This window comes from Pongo abelii, chromosome 7 (genome assembly GCF_028885655.2).
Source record: "Pongo abelii isolate AG06213 chromosome 7, NHGRI_mPonAbe1-v2.0_pri, whole genome shotgun sequence".
NCBI classification, from domain to species: Eukaryota; Metazoa; Chordata; class Mammalia; order Primates; family Hominidae; genus Pongo; species Pongo abelii.
In genome coordinates this window covers 68,803,499-68,825,613 of record NC_071992.2, presented here as the reverse complement: position 1 = coordinate 68,825,613, position 22,115 = coordinate 68,803,499, and the positions used below count along the sequence as shown (strand labels likewise).

The 22,115-nt window shown below is 43.1% G+C and overlaps 1 protein-coding gene and 1 pseudogene across 1 annotated transcript; one reads left to right on the top strand and one right to left on the bottom strand.

The window, feature by feature from the left end:
* The first annotated feature begins 3,952 nt into the window (after positions 1–3,952).
* Positions 3,953–4,087, top strand: LOC112134814 (U6atac minor spliceosomal RNA; annotated as a pseudogene).
* Positions 4,088–8,934: 4,847 nt separating this feature from the next.
* MRPL15 (mitochondrial ribosomal protein L15) lies at positions 8,935–21,534 on the bottom strand. The gene is made up of 5 exons (XM_002819083.6): positions 21,327–21,534; positions 20,061–20,215; positions 19,293–19,458; positions 14,043–14,166; positions 8,935–9,454 (listed from the first exon to the last, which is right to left on the bottom strand). The coding sequence occupies exons 1-5, from the start codon at positions 21,432–21,434 to the stop codon at positions 9,117–9,119; spliced, it is 891 nt and encodes a 296-aa protein (XP_002819129.1). The 5' UTR covers positions 21,435–21,534; the 3' UTR covers positions 8,935–9,116.
* Positions 21,535–22,115: the final 581 nt, after the last annotated feature.

Genomic DNA, 22,115 nt, shown 5'->3' with positions numbered 1-22,115 from the left:
CACATCCGGCCTTGTGTGATATGTATTGTACCATAATTAAAATTTTTTTTAAATTTAAGAATGAAATTTTGATACATGCTGTCATATGGATGAACCACATGAACTAGGTAAAATAGGCCAGACACAAAAGGACAAATATCATATGGTGCCACTTATATGAGATACATAGAATAGACAAATTCACAGACAGAAAGTAGAATAATAGTTACGAAGGGCTGGGGCAGGAGAAAATGGAGAGTTACCGTTTAATTGAATGGAGTTTAGGTTTGGAATGATGAAAAAGTTCTGGAAATGGATAGCGGTGATTGCTGCATAACCTTGTGAATGCACTTAATGTATATCATGCACTTAAAGCGACTTAATGTACACTTACGAATGGTTGAAATTGTACATTTTGTGTCATGTAAATGTTACCATAATAAAAACATTTAAATCATTTTAATGTACTATGTGTATATAAAAACTGTTTGTCTAGTATCCAAGAACATAGGCCAGGTGCAGTGACTCACACCTGTAATCCCAGCACTTTGGGAGGCTGAGGCGGGCAGATAACCTGAGGTCAGGAGTTCGAGGTCAGCCTGACCAACAAGGTGAAACCCCGTCTCCACTAAAAATACAAAATTAGCCAGGTGTGGTGCATGCCTGTAATCCCAGGTACTTGGGAGGCTGAGGCAGGAGAATCGCTTAAACCCAAGAGGCAGAGGTTGCAGTGAGCGGAGATCGTGCCACTGCACTCCAGCCTGGGCAACACGAGCGAAACTTCATCTCAAAAAAAAAAAACAAAAAACAAAAAACGTTGTCTCTGGAGCCAGTTGACTTGGGTTTAAATCTTAGCCCTAATACTTCTTTCAAGCTAGATGTCCTCGTACTAAATACTTGACCTCTCTGTGCCTCAATTTTTTTCAACTATAAAATGGCATAAATAAAAGGGTCTGGTGAGGATCGAATAAGATGAACAGATAAAGCTTTTAAAACTTCCTATATATATGGATGCTCAATAATCATCAGAATTATCTTTATAAAATTTCAAGTACATAGAAGAATATGAAGTCTCTTACATACAAGTGGCCAAGAAGCAATTCTCATTCCACATATTCCACATCATTATTAGTGAAATGCAAATCAAACCCACAATGAGAGACCATTTCACACCCACTAGAATGGTTATCATCAAAAATGCAGATAATAACAAATGTTGGCAAGGATGTAAGAAACAGGAACATTCATTGCTTGTGGGGGAGTAACATGGTGCAGCCACTTAGGAAAACAATTTGGCAGTTTCTTTAAAAGTCAAACATGGGCCCGGCATGGTGGCTCACACCTGTAATCCCAGCACTTTGGGAGGCTGAGGCAGGTGGATCACTTCAGGCCAGGTGTTTGAGACCAGCCTGGGCAACATAGTAAAACCCTGTTTCTACTAAAAATACAAAAAAATTACCTGGGCTATGGAGGCATGCACCTGTAATCCCAGGTACTCAGGAGACTGAGACCTGAGAATTGCTTGAACCCGAGAGGCAGAGGTTGCAGTGAGCCAAGATGGTGCCACTGCACTCCAGCCTGGGTGACACAATGAGACACTGTCTCGAAAAAAAAAAAAAAAGTTAAACATAAATTTGCTAATCTACTCAGCAATTCCACTGCTAAGTATCTTCCCAAGAAAAATAAAAACATGTTCACATAAAGACTTGCAAACATATGTTTACAGAAGCATTATTTATAATAGCCCCACCATGGAAACAACCCACATGTCCACCAACTGATGAATGCATACACACTCCACACGATGGAAAGCTAGTTGGCCATAAAAAAGAATGAGGTACTGGAATATGCCCCCACATGGATAACTTTCAAAACATTATGCCAAGCGAGGTTGAGCACGGTGGCTCATGCCTGTAATCCCAGCACTTTGGGAGGCTGAGGCAGGTGGATCATCTGCGGTCAGGAGTTCAAGACCAACCTGACCAACATGGTGAAACCCTGTCTCTACTAAAAGTATAAAATTAGATGGGTGTGGTGGCATGTGCCTGTAATCCCAGCTACTCAGGAGGCTGAGGCAGGATAATCACTTGAATCCAGGAGGCAGAGCTTGCATGGAGCCGAGATCACACCACTGCACTCCAGCCTGGCGACAGAGCGAGACTCTGTCTCAAAAAAAAAAAAAAAAAACTTGATTTATGAACACTTACAGAGGCACTTATGTGTCAGGCATTATGGTAAGTGCTTTACAAATATTGACTTCTTTCAATCTTCATATGCATTAGGATTAATCATCCCCCATTTTTCAGATGGTGAGACTGAGGCAGAGATGTTAAGTAACATATCAAGGTCACACAGCTAGTCTTGGCATCTGAGCCCAAGTAAACTGCTCCAGCTGGCTCTGCAAACTGGCTGAGCTTCATGTCTCCCCGCAAATAACCTCACTGAGTCTCCCAAACACAGAAGCACAGAGGTGGGTATGATTATCTCCATTTCACATGTGAGACAGATGAGAGCACAGCAGTTATGTGATGTGCCCAAGGTCACACAGCTGCTGTCAGAACCTGGATTCAAATCCAGGTTTGGTGACATGGAAGCTGTGCTACTTCAAAATGCAGCCATTCTGGAATCTGTATGAACATCAGAGAGCGCACTTTTTTCTCTGACACCAACTAAATTGGGTTACACTGCTGTTATCTGACATCTTCCCCGGCTATGGTAGAGCCACTCTCATTGTCAAAGAATAGAGAGTAGCATTTTTAAAAAAGAAAACCCAGGAACTCAATAGACAGGAAATCCCTAGCAATTATTTCTCTAAGGAGTTAAAAAAAATTTTAAAATCTATATTAACTCAGTGGATTGGATGCAAACTAGCCACGTATACTGGAAGCCACATACCATGAGAGGACTAAAATCTAGACTGAAACATTCTTACTTTTATTCTTAGATTTCCAAGTAATATGAACCCTTAACAAGATAACAATACCATCTGCTAGCACACTCTCTGCCCTATTATCCTTGTACATGGCAGAAGGGCCATGATATATCAGCATCATAGAGCCCAGTATTGCTGCGTAGTTACAATGAACTTGAGTCTCCCGGCTATACAGCAATTTGAGGATTAACTTTATTAATCCACAGAATGGACAGATTTTGTGGAACGTGCCTGTTTTGGCTGAGAACTTATCTGCACGATTCTAATATTGAGACCAGGATACAGCTGTTTGTGACTAAGCCCATGCTCACTGAATAAGTACTATCTGAGCATTATTCATCACCAGACATCTGTTTCCTGTTTTCGTTCTTCCCTTTACCATTCTATCCCAATTTCCTTTCACCTGTAGGCCACCTAAGACAACCACAGTGAAGTAAGTCTAATGTTTGACTGTCTCTTTTCCCTTCCATAACTGTTGTTAGGGTAGTGTAGTCATTCTACTTGGAGGATGGGGGAGGGAACCCAAGGGTCACTCTGAGCCTGCAAGGCTGTTGCCTGTGCAGTCTATCTTTAGGTGACTAACTTCCTCCCTTGTTCCCCATTAAGAACTTTTCCTGTTGAGGCAGTACCAGCCCCTCCAAATGTACAATTGTGAACTGAATCACAAAAGGAAAACCTCCTGCGGCACAAATAAGGCAAGGCAGTAACTTACCTAAAGCAAAGCCAGTATACTCTGATATGAAAAAAATGGAACCTCTTACATGAATACAGAACACAGGATGTGTTTAAATTTAAGGAAGTTCATTTCTATGCAAACAGGTTGAGGTCAAAGAAGTTTTCCTCAGCCCAAGGGAACATCTTTATCATCAGTGTATTACAACAGACTTTAGAGGTCATTTTACACAGTCCTCATAGTTTACAAAGCTTGTCACTGTATTTCACAGTCTAAAAGATGAAGTGATTTGTCTAATAGATTCCATTTTAAATGGCTTAAGAATAAGAGAGCTCAGTTTAAATACCCCAATAATAAATACTCAGAAAGTGTTGTACGAAAGGAGAGAAGGTTAGCCCTCCCCTTAACAAACATAGAAGAAGCCCCCGGGCCTAATAACACAGAGTTCCTGCAATCTCACTATGTTTTTATCTTCATCTCACTGTATTCTAAGAATTTTTTTTTTTTTTTTTTAATCTCAGCTCACTGCAACCTCCATCTCCCAAGTTGAAGTGATTCTCCCACCTCAACCTCCCAAAGTAGCTGGGATTATAGGCACGCACCACCACACCCGGCTAATTTTTGTATTTTTAGTAGAGACGAGGTTTCACCATGTTGGCCAGGCTGGTCTCAAACCCCTAACCTCAGGTGATCCGCCCACCTCTGCCTTCCAAAGTGCTGGGATTACAGGCGTGAGCCACCACGCCTGGCCAAAAACACATTCTTTGTACCTTGGAGCTTTTCTTAGCAACCTTCTTTGTATCTTATCCTCTCTTTTCCTCCATATGTTATATGCAAATATGACTTTTGAAATATTTAAGGCCGGGCACGGTGGCTCACGCCTGTAATCCCAGCACTTTGGGAGGCTGAGGCGGGCGGATCATGAGGTCAGGAAATCGAGACCATCCTGGCTAACATGGTGATACCCCGTCTCTACTAAAAATACAAAAAACAAAAAAACAAAAACAAAAAATTAGCCGGGCGTGGTGGCGGGCGCCTGTAGTCCCAGTAACTCAGGAGGCTGAGGCAGGAGAATGGCATGAACCTGGGTAGGTGGAGCTTGCAGTGAGCCGAGATCATGCCACTGCACTCCAGCCTGGGCGACAGAGCGAGACTCTGTCTCAAAAAAAAAAAAAAAAAAAAGACACTTGTAAAATATTTAACATAGGAAGATGGCTTTATTATTAAAAATGTTTATTAAAAGCAGGCATAGAAAAAAGTGAATGCTTCTTCTCAGATGGTTTCCTGTGCTTTGTCATTGTTACGGGAAAGGGGTCCTGATCCAGACCCCAAGAGGTTCTTGAATCTTGGGCAAGAAAGAATTTGGGGTGAGTCAGTCCATAAAGTGAAAGCAAGTTTATTAAGAAAGTAAAGGAGGCCGGGCGCGGTGGCTCAGGCCTGTAATCCCAGCACTTTGGGAGGCCGAGGCAGGCGGATCACGAGGTCAGGAGATCAAGACCATCCTGGCTAACACCGTGAAACCCCGTCTCTACTAAAAATACAAAAAATTAGCTGGGCGTGGTGGCGGGTGCCTGTAGTCCCAGCTACTCAGGAGGCTGAAGCAGGAGAATTGCTTGAACCTGGGAGGCGGAGATTGCAATGAGCTGCATCGCACCACGGCATTCCAGCCTGGGCAACAGAGCAAGACTTCATCTCAAAAAACAAAAATAATAGTAATAATAAAGGAATAAGAGAATGGCTACTCCATAAGCAGAGCAGTAGCATGGGCTGCTAGTTAGCTATTTTTATGGTTGTTGATTATATGCTAAACAAGGGGTGGATTATTCATGAGTTTTCTGGGAAAGGGGTGGCCAATTCCCAGAACTGAGGGCACCTCCCCCTTTTAGACCATATAGGGTAACTTCCTGACGTTTCCATGGCATTTGTAAACTGTCATGGCATGATGGAAGTTGCTAATGCATTATAATTAGTATATAATGAGCAGTGGAGACGACCAGAGGTCACTTTCATCATCTTGGTTTTGGTGGGATTTCACCAGCGTCTTTACCACGTGTTTTATCAGCAAGGTCTTTGTGACCTGAACCTCGTGCCAACCTCCTATCTCATCCTGTGACTAAGAATGCCTAACCACCTGGGAATGCAGCCTAGTAGGTCTTTTACCCTGTTCAAGATGGAGTCCTGTGGTTCAAATGCCTCTGACATCATCACTCTTCAAAAATACTTTGTAACAATCAAGATTAATAATCAACTTATTGGCTATTATATAACTTACTGAACCTAGCATTCTGGATGGTATAGAATTAAATAATTCTGCACTTTTCCTGTGTTTGTCTGATGTTAAGTCAATTAATTTCAGAGTTGAGGTTTCAATACCAACACAGGTGACAATTACCTTGCTGGTTGTCTAATACATCTACTGTCTTATGCACCCATTATAATAGAATTTTTCAGTTCCGCTCAGAAGCGGCCAAAGTAAAGGCTTCAACTCCCTTCAAAATAATGGGACTGCATCCAAGTTCTGGCCAATGGTATATAAACAAGAGTTTTGTGTGGAAACTTCCTTAGGAAAAGCAGGCTTGCTCTTTGCCTACTTGGATCATGAAAATGACATCTCACTCTAGGAATGAGGGTGCCTCAGGCTGAGACTTTGTGGAGCAGATCCAGCAACCAGCCCTCAACTGATCGCAGCTCTTCGTGCACAAGAGAAAAATAAACTCATTCAAGCACTGTGATTTGGGGATCCTATCAATGGAGCCAAAATGAATGCTAACACACCAGCTCCATCACTTGGGTCTCTGAAAAATAAAAGCATGTTTTAAAATTTTTGCCTGTCCTTTGAAATTCACAGGATTTCGTGTTATTATAGAAGATGGTCGGCTGGGCGCAGTGGCTCATGCCTGCAATCCTAGCACTTTGGGAGGCCAAGGTGGATCACTTGAGGTCAAGAGTTCAAGACCAGCCTGGCCAACATAGTGAAACCCCATCTCTACTAAAAATACAAAACATTAGCCAGGTGTGGGGGCAGGCACCTGTAATCCCAGCTACTCAGGAGGCTGAGGCAGCAGAATCATTTGAACCCAGGAGGCAGAGGTTGCAGTAGCTGAGATCACACCAGTGCACTCTAGCCTGGGCAAAAAGAACAAAACTCTGTCCCGCTCCCCCGCTCCCCCCCCAAAAAAAAGATGGTCCCAGTCATGATTCTTTACAAGTCCTAGGTTCTAAGGGATTGTTTAATAACAAGTCAATTATATAATCCTGGATAAAAATTGAAAGAGGCCGGGCACTGTGGCTCACGCCTGTAATCCCAGCACTTTGAGAGGCCAAGGCTGAGGTCAGGAGTTTGAGACCAGCCTGGCCAACATGGCAAAACACCGTCTCTACTAAAAATACAAAACTTAGCCAGGCATGGTGGGACATGCCCATAATCCCAGCTACTCAGGAGGCTGAGGCAGGAGAATCACTTGAACCCAGGGGGCAGAGGTTGCAGTGAGCTGAGATCGTGCCATTACTCTCCAGCCTGGGCAACAACAGAGAAACTCCGTCTCAAAAAAAAAAAAAAAAAAAAAAAAAAAAAAAATTGAAAGATAATCTTGGTACATAAATTATTTTGTAAATAGAATCTCAGAAGAGCAATATATGAGATCGATAAGCAAACAAAACAAATATTGCATTGTTGAGGTTTTCAAATTTTTTTATTTTTAAGAAAATAACTAGCCAGGAATCATTTTATTTCTACTGTGGAAGAATTATGAATTATTCAAGATCAATCTTTAATTGCTCAATGTAAATTAAGCCTTCATATGATTTGGATATAAAGTATCTTTCAGAAGCTAAATAATCATACTAACTGCTCCCTTGAGCCCCGGATGCAGAGGGTACAGTGAGCTGAGATTGCACCACTGCACTCCACCCTGGGAAACAGAGGGAGACTGCCTCAAAAAAAAAAAAAAAACTTACTAACTGCTGAATCTTTTACATTAACTAAGCTTAATTCTCACCTTATCAATTGTTTGTATTGCTCATATAATATTTGAACCATTTTTTCAAAATCATTTGTAATGACTGAAAGATGAAGGTCTCCAATGTCTGAGATAAGTAAAAGTATATCAATTAATACTAGAACACTTACCTTCTTCAAGATCGTCTACTTTTGAGAGACAGGACTCGCTGGATTTCCTAGGCCGACTAGGAATTCCTAAACCGACTAGGAATTCCTAAGCCTAGCTGGGGAAGGTGACCACACCTACCCTTAAACACGAGGCTTGTAACTCAGTTCACACCCGACCAATCAGGTAGCAAAGAGGGCTCACTAAAATACAAACTAGGCTAAAAGCAGGAAGTAAAGAAATAGTCAAATCATATATCGCCTGAGAGTACAGGGGGAGGGACAATGATCGGGATATAAATCCGGGCATTTGAGTAGGAAGTGGGCAACCCCCTTTGGGTCCCCCTCCCATTGTATGGGAGCTGTTTTCATTCTATTAAATCTTGCAACACACACTCTTCTGGTCTGTGTTTGTTACAGCTCGGGCTGAGCTTTCGCTCACTGTCCACCACTGCTGTTCACCACCGTCCCAGACCCACCCTTGACTTCCACCCCTCTGGATCCAGCAGGGTGTCCACTGTGCTTCTGATCCAGCGAGGCGTCCATTGCCGCTCCCAATCGGGCTAGAGGCTCACCATTGTTCCTGCATGGCTAAAGGCCCAGAGTTCATCCTAATCGAGCTGAACACTAGTCACTGGGTTCCACAGTTCTCTTCCGTGATCCATAACTTCTAATAGAGCTATAACACTGACCTCATGGCCCAAGGTTCCATTCTTTGGAATCCGTGAGGCCAAGAACCCCAGGTCAGAGAACAAAAGGCTTGCTGCCATCTTGGGAGTGGCCACCACCATCTTGGGAGCTCTAAGAACAAAGGCCTGCCCGTAACCCTCTTACCACAGAATTGAGAAAATAAATTCACTTGTAATTTTTGTTTCTCTCAACTTCAATGTCACTGGCAAACATACTGCCTACCAGCTACTCCTCAGCCTTACACCTTAAGCATACGTCCTGATCTTACTCTTCGAGTTGAGGGTTTACCATCTTGACATTGGATAGCCATGTTTCCCTGAGGCTACAGATTAAGAGGTGTCACCAACTCATTCCATCTGCTCTCATCTCGGCAGAGCAGGCCTACAGGTCAATCCCATTCCACTTGTGCATTCATTTTGATCTGTAACAGTAACAAGGCCTGGACGAAAAGATCATTGAAAAAACAAACTAGAAATATTCTAAAATAGTTGTCATTTTCCTTCTGTAGACTATCAGGGAGTTTGTATCTTTGAGACAGAACCCACACAGACTCAGTTTATCTATGCAGTCCTTGTTTCCTGCCATTTAATTTTAGATGAAAATGAGACATATGAGTACATTGAAAAGTAACATCACCATCTGGAAAATTATACATAAGGAAAATGCAATGAGGGAATATAGATCCTTCAGCCCCTATTCCAGTACTCTTTAACAACTCTGCTTCCTTGGACGGGAATTCATGAGGTATAATACTTAAGGAGATTTTCATCTGTAGGTTTTAGGATTTTCTTATCGGCCATATTCACCACCCATCCTGGAGCAAGACCAAAGAAAATCTGCCTTGGATCCTTCCTAGTACAGAGCATTTTGAAGAGTTCATCTTTAGTGATATCAGGTAAGATATAACCGTACTTCCTGGCAAGTTCAAGTCGTGCTTCAGGAAATTTGGCAGGATCCGCCAGGTACCCACGGTTCTTTGCATCAGTGTAATATGGTACCAGTTCTTCTGGTGGAAGCATTCTTTTTGGAATGGGTTGTCCACGAAGAAAGAATGGAACAGGTTTGCATACAATGTCTAAAAGAAAATTTAAATTTAAAAAGTGAGATGCAAATATTAGCTCGTAGACATACCTAGAGATGTAACTCTAACATAGAGATGTAACTCCGTACCATAGAGATGTTACAGAGTTTCTCTTGATTATTAATTTTTATTATTATTTTTTTTGAGACGCAGTTTCACTCTTGTTGCCCAGACTGGAGTACAATGGCACCATCTCGGCTCACTGCAACCTCTGCCTCATGAGTTCAAGCAATTCTCCTGCCTCAGCCTCCCAAGTAGCTGGGATTACAGGCACACGCCACCACGCCCGCATCATTTTGTATTTTTAGTAGAGACGGGGTTTGACCATGTTGGTCAGGCTGGTCTAGAACTCTTGACCTCAGTTGATCCACCCACCTGGGCCTCCCAAAGTGCTGGGATTACAGGCATGAGCAACCTGTATCTGGAAAACCAATTTTACTAAAATGAGTTATCTTAACTAAAGAGCAGGCAAAGAAATCTTATGTGAAACGAACCAAGGAATGCTGCATAACCCCAGTTCTGTTTTCAAACATTTTAAAGGACCCGAAACACGTGTTCTGAAAGTGAGAAAAAGGCCTACGCACAAGATATCACAGATGCCACAGGGCCTTCAGATAGCTTAGAAAGCAATTACACAAATAGATAATTGTATGAATACAACTGACACTCTACTCATCATGTGTTAGCAATGCAACCTTAACCAAAGCTGGTTACAGAAATCAAAACAGTACTAAGGAAATTACTGAGAACCTCAAAATAATAGTACATATGTCACAGAGCAGTTACAAAGTTTACCTGATGTAATCCACAGAATCAATTCACACATGTATAGTATATGGTATACAATGAGACAGATGTTAACTATCACCCACCAGGGCATAAGCTCTGTGAAGGAAGGGACTGTTTTGTTTTTTTTTTTCTGAGACAAAGTCTCACTCTGTCGCCCAGGATAGAGTACAGTGGCATGATCTCAGCTCACTGCAACCTCTGCCTCCCAGACTCAAGTGATTCTCCTGCCTCAACCTCCCAAGTAGCGGGATTACAGGCATGCACCACCATGCTCAGCTAATTTTTGTATTTTTAGTAGAGATGGGGTTTTGCCATGTTGGCCAGGCTGGTCTCGAACTCCTGAATTCAGGTGATCCACTTGACTTGGCCTCCCAAAGTGCTGGGATTACAGGCGTGAGGCCACTGCGCCCGGCCAGGAAGGGACTTTTGACTCTTGCACTATCGTCTCTCCATCAGCTGGAACAGTATCTAGCAAACACTAGCCTCTGGCTGTTTGCTGAATACAAGAATCTGACAGCTGTTTTATACAGCTCTAATATACTGCATTACCTAGCAGTATCTCCACACAGGGCAAATGAGAAATGGTGATTAGGAGGTACTCCAGGCAGGCCACTCACAGAAATGAGAACTGGAAGCTATCTGCTAAGGGTCAAGACCAAGAATTAGAAAGCAGAGCCACCTAAAACCAGGTCATGCTCTGGATAAACCATCCTACCTACTTCACCTACAACAGAGGGTAAGTAAATAGTGGATGTTCTTGAATCATCAAGAAAGTATCTTCAAAATATATTTAAGAAAGAAGTTTGTAGACTAAGCACAATGGCTCATGCTTTTAATGCCAGCACCTTGGGAGGTAGGAGAATTGCTTGAGCCCAGGAGTTCAAGACCAGCCTGAGCAACATAGTGAGACCTCATCTCTACAAAACATAAAACAAAAAAAAGTTAGCATGGTGACATGCACCTGTAGTCCCAGTTACTCAGGGGGCCTAGGTGGGAGGATTTCTTGAGCCCAGGAGTTTCAGATTGCAGTGAGTGGAACTGCACTCTAGCCTGAGAGAGCAAGACCATCTCAAACGAAAAGAAAAAAAAAAAAATTTCTGGCCCAGCATGGTGGCTCACACCAAGATCACTTGAAACCAGGAGGCTGAGACCAGCATGGGTAACACAGTAAGACCCCTATCTTTATAAAAATCAAATTAGCCAGGCTTGGTGGCACGCATCTGTAGTCCCAGCTACTCATGAGGCTGAGGTGGGAGGATCACTTGAGCCCAGGAGTTGGAGGTTGCAGTCAGCCTTGATCATACCACTACATTCCAGCCTGGGTGACAGAGTGAGACCATGGTGCAAAAAATTTTCTATAACTTGGAAAACTAAAGTACAACAAAGTAAATTATTCAGAGGCAAAATTACTACTAAGTGATAAACCAGTGATTGGATTTGTTTTATTACTTCTTTAAACAAAAAGCTCCTGGGACAACCTGCAGAGCTGCTGCAGAGAGCCACGCACAAGAGCATCAAGGCTGAGGGTGCCTCCAAAGATGGCAGCTCAGGGTGGCAGAGGGCATCTGGCTAGAGAACAAACTCCACCGCCACATTCTGTGGTAACAATCACTGAAAAACACACTAACGCAAAAGTCCTTCCAAAACGTCTGTGACTCTTCTAAAAATACTGGTTTTCATATTTGAGGCAGCTCACCCTAAAAACTGAGTGATGGACCAAAATAAGAAAAGATACTCATCTATAATAAACTAGAGGGAAAACGGAATCATCATGTTGGCAAATTTTTTTTTTTTTTTTTTTTTCAGACAGTCTCACTCTGTCACCCAGCCTGGAGTGCAGTGGCGCAATCTCAGCTCACTACAACCTCTGCTCCCAGGTTCAAGGGATTCTCCTGCCTTAGCCTCCCGAGTAGTTAGGATTACTTGCGCCCACCACCACACCCTGCTAATTTTTGTATGTTTAGTACAGATGAGGTTTCACCACGTTGGCCAGGCTGGTCTAGAACTCCTGACCTCATGTGATCCGTCCACCTCGGCTTCCCAAAGTGCTGGGATTACAGGAATGAGCCACTGCGCCCGGCCTTTGATGAATATTTTTTAAAAACTTTCAATTATGGGAAAAAGGAAATGGTAGTTATTTGTTTCAAACTCTGCATACAGACGACACAAATCCTTCCCTTTTTCCCTTTTATATATTAATTTTCAAAGAATTTTCTTCTAATCATGCAATTTGGCCAGGAAATGTTTAACTCCCATTTGAATGTAAAAGCACCAAAGAATCCTTTGTAAAGCATTTAGTCAACAAGTTACATTTGCTTGTCATCTCTGCAACTTGAAAAATCCAATTAATTTATTCAACAAAATTTAAGTGAGCCTCTTCTAGATACCAGGCATCGCTCTATGTGCAGGAGATACAGCAGGTAGCAAAAGGTCTCCATCATCCTGAGAGATGGGGAAGAAAGAATGAACAGAGAAAGAGAAAGGAACTTATACTTTGTCAGCTGGTGATAGCTGCCAAGGGCAAACACAATGCAGGGCAAGGGGACAGGATGTGACTGTGCGTGTGCATGTGCGTGTGCACACCATGCATGTGCATGTGTGTACATATGCTCTTTTATTTACTACAGGTGAGAAAGATCTCCTAATAAGCAGAGACCTGGAACAGTGGGGCCCAAAGCCATGAATATTCCAAGTGGGGGAAGCTCCAGGCAGGAGGACAGCAGAGGCCGAGGCTGAAGTACACAGTACACAGGGCTCAGTGTATGGAGGAAAGCCAAACCAGGTGGCCAGTAAGGGAATGGAGGGAGCAGGGGAACACCAGGAGGGACAAGAGCTGGTGCAGATCACAGCCAGCCTTGCAGGAGCAGCATGGACACCACTGCAGGTTTTGTGCAAAGGAGTGACAGTCCATGCTTTAAAAGGAACCTTGTGCCACATCACTCCACTGCAGATGGAAGCAAAACAGAGAGGCAACCTGAAGGCCCACAGTCATCCAGGCAAGAGGACAGTGGCTAGGACAGACTGGCAGTAGCTGGAGAAGTGGTCAAATGTGGACACAGTTTGAAGAAACAACTCAAAAGATTTATTAGGGCATAAAAGAAAAAGTTCAGGACTCCAAATTTTGGATGGACTTGTCATTTACTTACATAGGGAAGACTACAAGAAGAGCCAGGCTGAGGTAAAAGAGAAAAGAGGGGCTGGGCGTGGTGGCTCACACCTGTAATCCCAGCACTTTGGGAAGCTGAGAAGGGTGGATCATTTGAGGTCAAGAGTTCAAGACCAGCCTTGACAACATGCTGAAACCCACCTCTAGCCAAAATACAAAAATTGGCTGGGTGTGGTGGTGGGCACCTGTAACCCCAGCTACTCCGGTGACTGAGACAGGAGAATCGCTTGAACCTGGGAGGCAGAAGTTGCAGTGAGCAGAGATTGCGCCACTGCACTCCAGCCTGGGCAACAGAGCAAGACTCTGTCTTAAAAAAAAAAAAAGAGAGAAAAGAGGCATTTCAGACATGCTATATTTGAGGTCCCTGCTAGACAGTCAAGAGAATTGGCCAGGCAGGCAGATGCAGGTCTACAGTTCAGGGGAGGGGCTGAGAGCCTTTTTTGCCCTTGGTGTACGTGTGTCAGCAACATGCTGTATTCTTTAAATCATAATAATCCACATGGTAGATGTAGATCAAATACTACATCCAAACTACTACCAACATTTGCCATTCACTAAGTAATTTAAAAGTAGTAGCCAACATGAGACAAAGAGAGAAAGAAGAAAATGACCGTGGAACAAACTTACCCAGACTTCTTGGATCATAGAAGGCTGTAGTAACAACACCACCATTTTTTTCAATGGCAGCAATAGCTAGTTCTGAAGCCAACTGTACTTCAATATTAACTTTCGCCGTAAAGGTGTCAGCACCCTGAAATATGTCAAAACAGTCTGTTGGTAAACAGCTTGGCTAAAAGTAAATTAATTACGTCAAGCTTCCTTTTTAAACAGTGTTTTTCCCTCCAAAGTGCCTATAACATAACAATACAGTTAGTCTTCCATATCTGTGGGTTCCACATCTGTGAGTCAACCAACTTGAATGGATAATTCTCGGAAAAAAAGTAATAATAAAAAATAAGGCTGGGTGCAGTGGTTCACGCCTGTAATCCCAGCCCTTTGGGAGGCTAAGGTAGGTGGATCACCTGAGGTCAGGAGTTCGAGACCAGCCTGCCCAACAGGGAGAAACCCCATCTCTACTAAAAATACAAAAAATTAGGTGGGTGCAGTGCCGCGCACCTGTAGTCCCAGCTACTCAGGAGACTGAGGCGGGAGAATCGCTTGAACCCGGGATGGGGAGGTTGCAGTGAGCCGAGATCATGCCATTGCACTCCAGCCTGGGCTACAAGAGTGAAACTCCGTCTCAAATAAAAATAAAAATAAAATAAGGCCAGGCACGGTGGCTCATGCCTGTAATCCCACCACTTTGGGAGGCCAAGGCAGGAAGATCACCTGAGGTCAGGAGTTTGAGACCAGCCTGGCCAACATGGTGAAACCCTGTCTCTTAAAATACAAAAATTAGCCGGGCATGATGGTGGGCACCAGTAATCCCAGCTATTTCGAGGCTGAGGCAGGAGAAATCACTTGAAACTGGGAGGCAGAGGCTGCAGTGAGCTGAGATCGCACCACTGCACTCCAGTCTGGGCAACAGAGCAAGACTCCATCTCAAAAAAAAAAAAAAAAAAAAAAAAATCAATACAACAGTAAGAAAACAATTCTTTTTTAAATACAGTATAACAACTATTTATATAGTATTTACATTACTTTCAATGGCAAAAGCCACAATTACTTGTGCACCAACCTAATATTAGGTATTGTAAGTAATCTAGAGATGATTTAAAGGATATGGGAGGATGTGGCAGGTTATATGCAAATACTAGGCCATCTTAGAGACTTGATCATCTGGATTGTAGTGAGAGGAGGCGGTCGTGGAACCAATCATAAGGGACGACTATAATTCCTATTTTAAATATCTCTGCTTTGAGGTCCTATCACTTTTTTTTAACATTTTATTTAGGTTACCTTGTTTTACCAATTTTCAATCCGTGTAAGTAAGACTGACTACATTTCCACTTTATGTATACCTACTAAGCATTCATTCCTGACTTCATTAATAGTAGGCTGCTTAATCCTAATAACAACCTTATGATAGGATTATTGCTATCCCGACTTCATAGATGGAAATACCAACGCACAGAGGTTGCGTTGTCCACGGTCACAAAGCAAGTATTCTAATCCAGGGAGTTTAGTCACAGCATCTGTATTCTTAACCACAACATTATGTTGTAAAACATAGATTAAAAACTAACCTTCTTTATCCCTAAGTAAGCAAGAGGCCAGCAGGAGGTTAAACAGGGGAATATGCAGGCTGGAGCAGGTGGAAGAACATAAAATCTGACAAAATCTGAGCTTTGGAGAAGTTGGCCTCACCAGGGAAAAAAAGACAATAGAAATTTCACTTTGCATTCACTATTGACTTTAATACAGCCTCTAAGCTGGAAAAAAAAAACCTCCAATTTTTCCTAGAATAGTCAACACTAGAAAATGTAGTTCTAGGCCGGGCACAGTGGCTCACGCCTATAATCCCAGCATTTTGGGAGGCCGAGGCGGGCGGATCACAAGGTCAGGAGATCGAGACCATCCTGGCTAACACGGTGAAACCCTGTCTCTACTAAAAATACAAAAAAAAATAAATTAGCCGGGCGTGGTAGCGGGTGCCTGTAGTCCCAGCTACTCAGGATGCTGAGGCAGGAGAATGGTGTGAACCCCGGGGGCGGAGCTTGCAGTGAGCCGAGATCGCGCCACTGCACTCCAGCCTGGGTGACAGAGCGAGACTCCGTCTCAAAAAAAAAAAAAAAAAAAACAACCAGAAAATGTAGTTCTAGGCCGGGTGCTTTGACTCACGCCTGTAATCCTAGCACTTCGGAAGGCCAAGGAGGGCGGAGTACTTGATGTCTGGAGTTTGAAACCAGCCTGGCTAACATGGTAAAACCCCATCTCTACTAAAAAATACAAAAAGTAGCCGGGCATGGTGGCAGGTGCCTGTAATCCCAGCTACTTGGTAGGCTGAGGCAGGAGAATGGCTTAAACCCGAGGTGGAGGTGAAGGTTGCAGTGAGTCGAGATTGTGCCATTGCACTGCAGCCTGGGCAACAGAGCGAGACTCCATCTCAAAAAAAATAAAAAAGACAGGAAAAAAAAAGAAAAATGTAACTCTGAACTCTGAAAAGTTAAATTTTTGGTCACAGTCAGGATGTGCTATATTTTTCCCTAATTTCAAAGCAGATTCTGATAAAAGCAAAAAGATGGCAGCACTACCACTCTATGGCAATAGAAAGTTTTCATGAAGCTGAAACAAAGTGGCTCCCAGTTTAGCTCCTTCTGTTATTAATTTTTCATGTATTTCAAAAATATTCCATCAATTCTAAGATGCATTTTCACACTTTTTTTTATATCTAATACTGGTATACGTTTAAAATCAACAGTACCTTTGATTCAATAAAACAGGGTCTTGCTGTATCATTTGTGATTTTTAAGCAATCCATAGTTTGCTTAACCATCTCCCTATTTGGGGGCATTGGTGTCAGTTCCAGTATTTTCAGTAGTATAAATAGCATTTTTAGGACTATCTTTATATCAGGTTTCTTTCATTTTGCTTTTCCTTGAGAACATATGTTTCCAAATTGGTAATTTTGTGCTAAAGGATCAAAACTGTCTTATTATTCACTATTTACTGCAAATCTGAAATCACAGAAGTAAATCAGTTAACAGTATAAATAATGTGTCATTGCAATTACTTGACCAGTGCCCTGGGGTAAAGTTTTCAGGATTATTTTTGCTAATCTAATAGACAACACCTAAGGATGCTGGGATGTGCAGTTTAAGGGCTGATGAGATCATGGATTTCCATATGTTAAGTTACATGCGTATTTCTTTATACACACTCAGGGTAGAATACTGAGGCTTCATCTTGTATTTGGTATTCTCTTTTCAAATTACTTTATTTGGGAAGTTTTTATCCATACAGTTCACTTTTTCAAAGGAATCTGAAAAGTTTTTTCATAAATATATGCTTCCCTCTAGTGGACACTAACTTACCTATACAACTGTATTATTGGCAAACAGTAGTTGATTAACAATGTACAAAAAATTTGGCCAATGGGTGGCTCACATCTGTAATCCCAGCACTTTGGAAGGCCAAGGCAGGCGGATCACCTGAGGTCAGGAGTTCAAGACCAGCCTGACCAACATGGTGAAAACCTGTCTCTACTAAAAATACAAAATTAGCCTGGCATGGTGGCACATGCCTGTAATCCCAGCTACTTGGAAGGCTGAAGCAAGAGAATCGCTTGAACCCAGGAAGTGGAGATCACAGTGAGCCGAGATCGTGCCACTGCACTCCAGCCTGGGTGACAGAGTGAGACTCCATCTCCAAAAAAAAAAAAAAAAAGAGGCAGAAAATCAGCTGGGCCTGGTGGCAGGTGCCTGTAATCCCAGCTACTTGGGAAGCTAAGGCAGGAGAATCGCTTGAACTTGGGAGACAGAGGTTGCAGTGAGCTGAGATGACACCACTGTACTCCAGCCTGGGCCACAGAGTGAGATACTGTCTCAAAAAAAATAAAGAAGAAAGTAAAGCAACGAATCAAAGCACCTGCCCTCAAGGGAGCTTATATTCTAGTGAGGAAGACAATGAAAACAAATGCATAACTTGGTAACAAATGTCAAGTGCTCATATATATTCGAAGAAAAATACTTTGGGCAGAGTAAAGGAAACAGTGTGACTCCTGAAGCAGGGCAAGTGCTCTTTTAAAAAGACTCTCAAAAAAGACCTTCCTGGCCAGGTGGGGTGGCTCACATCTGTAATCCCAGCACTTTGGGAAGCCGAGGCGGGCAGATCACCTGAGGTCAGGAGTTCGAGAACAGCCTGGCCAACATAGCAAAACCCCATCTCTACTAAAAATAAAAAAAATTAGCCAGACGTGGTGGCACGCACCTGTAGTCCCACCTACTTGGGAGGCTGAGGCACAAGAATAGCTTGAACCTGGGTAGCAGAGGTTGGCAGTGAGCTGAGATCGCGCCATTATACTCCAGCCTGGGAGACAGAGTGAGACTCCATCTCTATCAAAAAAAAAAAAAAAAAAAAAAAAATCTTCCTGATATGTTGACATTCAAGCAGAGAACCAAAAGAAGTAAGGGGGCGCCGTGCGCAGTGGCTCATGCCTGTAATCCCAGCACTTTGGGAGGCCGAGGTGGGTGGATCACGAGGTCAGGAGTTCAAGACCGGCCTGGCCAATATGGCAAAACCCCATCTCTACTAAAAATATAAAAAATTAGCCGGGTGTGGTGGCGCATGCCTGTAGTCCCAGCTACTCAGGAGGCTGAGGCAGGAGAATCTCTTTAACCCAGGAGGCAGAGGTTGCAGTGAGCCGAGATCGTGCCACTGCACTCCAGCCTGGGCAACAGAGCGAGACTCCATCTCAAAAAAAAGAAGGGGGCAAGCTTTACAGATATGCAGAAGAGCATTCCAGGACCAAGAGCCCTGCCATGATAGCATGACAGCTTTCCAAAACCACAGCGATCACCACTACATAACAGTTATAAACACAAATGGGATAAAAATAAAGGGCGTAGAGTACTGATTATCCAGAAATCAAAAATATCCTCCTACGGGCCAGGCATGGTGGCTCACACCTGTAATTCCAGCACTTTGGGAGGCCAAGGTGAGCAGATCACTTGAGGTCAGGAGTTCAAGATCAGCCTGGCCAACATAGTGAAACCCTGTCTCTACTAAAAATAAATAAAATTAGCTGGGCATGGTGGTGGGTGCCTGTAATCCCAGCTATTCAGGAGGCTGAGGCAGGAGAATCACTTGAACTTGTGAGGTGGAGGTTGCAGGAGCTGAGACTGCACTACTGTACTCCAGCTCAGGCAACAGAGCAAGACTCCATCTAAAAAAAAAAAATCCTCCTATATAACACCAAAAGATCTAATGAAGACTTACCTCCTCGACCAGCTGGACACCATAATCCCTTTTAAGTGGCTGGATGGTCACACCTCTCCCATTGACAAGCTGGGTTAAGTCAATAGGTTGACTAGGATCAATACGACCCAAATCAATAAGATACTGCAGTCTATTGAGACTCAAAGGCTTATACTGGCGTCTGAAACTGTAAAACAAGAATGTAAGAGTTGGAAAACTCTCATCTTCCTGTAACTTCTCGAAATCAACTCAAAGCTTTGTCTTGTGTTTTCCTCCACCAATTTTAATTATTTAACTAAACAAAACCCTCTTGAGTGTAACACAAACATGTAATATTGCTTGGTTTTGGGTAATGAAAAGAAACCTGTACCACCTTTGTTCCACTAAAAATTATTTCCCTCTCTAAGCATTTACTTCACTTATTTACACAAATAAATCTGTGGAAAATTTAACTTACTATGGAGCTCAAAGTAATAATGGTAGTTATCATTTATTAGGTGACTACAGTGGGCCAGATTTTTATGTATACTATTATTGCCCATTCTTTTAATAACCATTAGAGCAGACATTAGAATCTCCATTTTGCAGGTATGAGTGCAATGTCTGGGCTTTTTTTCCTTTTAATAATCCAGGCAAAATTTCATTACCAAAAAATGGTTCAGGGGAACAGTAGCAAAAGTTTGCTTCAAAGTGAATTGAAAATTTCCACCAAAATTTCTACCAAACTATTTTTAGGTGCTTTTTAATGGAAATTGGGGACCTGTACTTTAAAAAGCAAAGCAACCTTACCTGTGTCCTTCGTTAAACCCGTATTTTGGGATTCGGATGTAAAATGGAGTCTGGCCTCCCTCAAAGCCCAAGCGGGGCCGGGTTCCTCTTTGCCTTTCTCCTTTATGGCCTCTGCCACATTTTCTACCTCTTCTCCGACCTCTTGGTCTTCTCTCCTACAAGGAAAGAAGAGAATTTTATGAATTTCAGATGCATTTCTAAAAACTGCATTTCAGCTCTTCACTTTTTGTTATGCTGTTCATTCATCCAACCCACCAGTGCTAGCTAACACTATTGTGTCAATCATGTCCTAGTTGCTCAAAGGTCCACACACTCTGTCAGCATCTTTGCCTCTAAAGACATAGCTAATTCTTGTAACCAAAGTCCAAGCATGTTTCAAAAGCAAAAAGTAAAGGTTGGGATGGGGATAAGGTTTTTATAATAGGTTGAAACTGAAAAAAATCCTAGAATTAAATATTCACAACATTTTAAATGATAGTCAAGAATTTATTTTGAAATTAATTGTAAATATGCAAATGTTATTCATAAGCCTGTAATTTTGTTTGAAAAGTGATTTGTTGAAGAAAATCTTTTCCTTAATTTCCTGTCAATTCACGAAAGCAATGAACTGACTGTTAAAATGACAGTACATTGTCAACTAACAGCTTTTCTAGCTGTATTTAGTGAACTGCAGAAGGGACAGCTGCAATTCAGATCTTTCCAATGAACATAAAGATACACGGGGAAAACATTTCATTTTAAATCCAATTTTGAATGACACAATGAGTTTGTAGTTTCAGCGAGTCGGCTTCTCCACCTGGTATCTTTACGCTTTTAAACATAACCTTATTAAGAACTGGGTGCGGCGGGGGGCGGTGGCTCACGCCTGTAATCCCAGCACTTTGGGAGGCCGAGGCAGGCGGATCGCGAGGTCAGGAGTTCAAAACCAGCCTGGCCAACACGGTGAAACCACGTCTCTACTAAAAATACAAAAATTAGCCGGGCGTGGTGGCGGGCGCCTGTAATGCCAGCTACTCGGGAGGCTGAGGCCGGAGAATTGCTTCTGGGCGACAGAGCAAGGCTCCGTCTCGAAAAAAAAAAAAAAAAAGAACTGGGTTCACGTGGAAAGATTTCCCTCTGGGCAGTAAGGGAGAACAGGCACGAGGCAATCCTACTTTCATCTCAACACCCTCCCAGAAAGGGCAGTTCTCCTAATGACAGGGAGAGAAGGGCCGCTTTCATCGCTCGGGTCCCCAGCGCTTCCCCGCACCGCCACCACCCATTTACCGGTTTCTTGGAGCCGGGATTCGGCTTTAAGTTGGCCAGGCTCACACGCGGCAGGCCCCGGAGTAGGTCCAGGGCCCGGGCCCCACCGCCCTTCAACGGACCGGCCATAACCCGCAGATCCAAGAACTTTCAAGGGCGCCCTGAGCTGCTCGGAGGCCACGTGGTCTCGAGGGCTGCTTTGTGGCCGTGGCCCCGCCCCTGTCGCGCTGCAGCCGCGCGCGCAAGCCCGGGACTCCGGCAGAGGCGTGGGAGTCTGCAAGCTTGTCTCGGTTGTCGTTTTAGTTATTTGGGGATGTGATCTTATTTTCCGAGATACTGCTTTGTCCTCGGGGTCCCTTTTAATATTCTGAACGTAAAACCTTCTCTTTCGCCAAACAAGAGCATGCACTAAAAACACTGCGTTAAATAAAAGATCTTTTTTGAGTCAGTGTTTGGCCTTGCCTGTTTGTCTAGGCCGTGTCTTCTCTGAGGTCAATGCAGAACCCAGAGTAAAGCAAAGTGAGCTGTCAATTATTAGCTTTTGAGCTTGCGTAATTATATACCGTGAGGTACGAAAATAAAACTCAGAGTGCACCTATCAAAAAGCCTGGCTAATACCAATCTTTGAATAAGACTCAAAGTGTGAACTCTCATCTGTGTGCATCTGTATTGTTTTGAGTGAATCGCAGTTACTAACCACCTACTGTTAATGACTGGCGCCATACTGAACGCCTGGTGTATGCCAGACGCTGTATTAAATAAGCCTTACTCGATTTACAGCCATTCTAGAGGTAAATGGTGTTACTACAT

Coding starts and splice junctions, on each gene's coding strand:
- MRPL15 (XM_002819083.6), bottom strand. CDS start 21,434: ATGGCCGGTCCGTTGAAGGGCGGTGGGGCCCGGGCCCTGGACCTACTC. Junction 19,459..20,060: donor GGGTTTAACGAAGGACACAG/GTAAGGTTGCTT, acceptor CTTGTTTTACAG/TTTCAGACGCCAGTATAAGC. Junction 9,455..14,042: donor CTATGATCCAAGAAGTCTGG/GTAAGTTTGTTC, acceptor ATTTTCTTTTAG/ACATTGTATGCAAACCTGTT.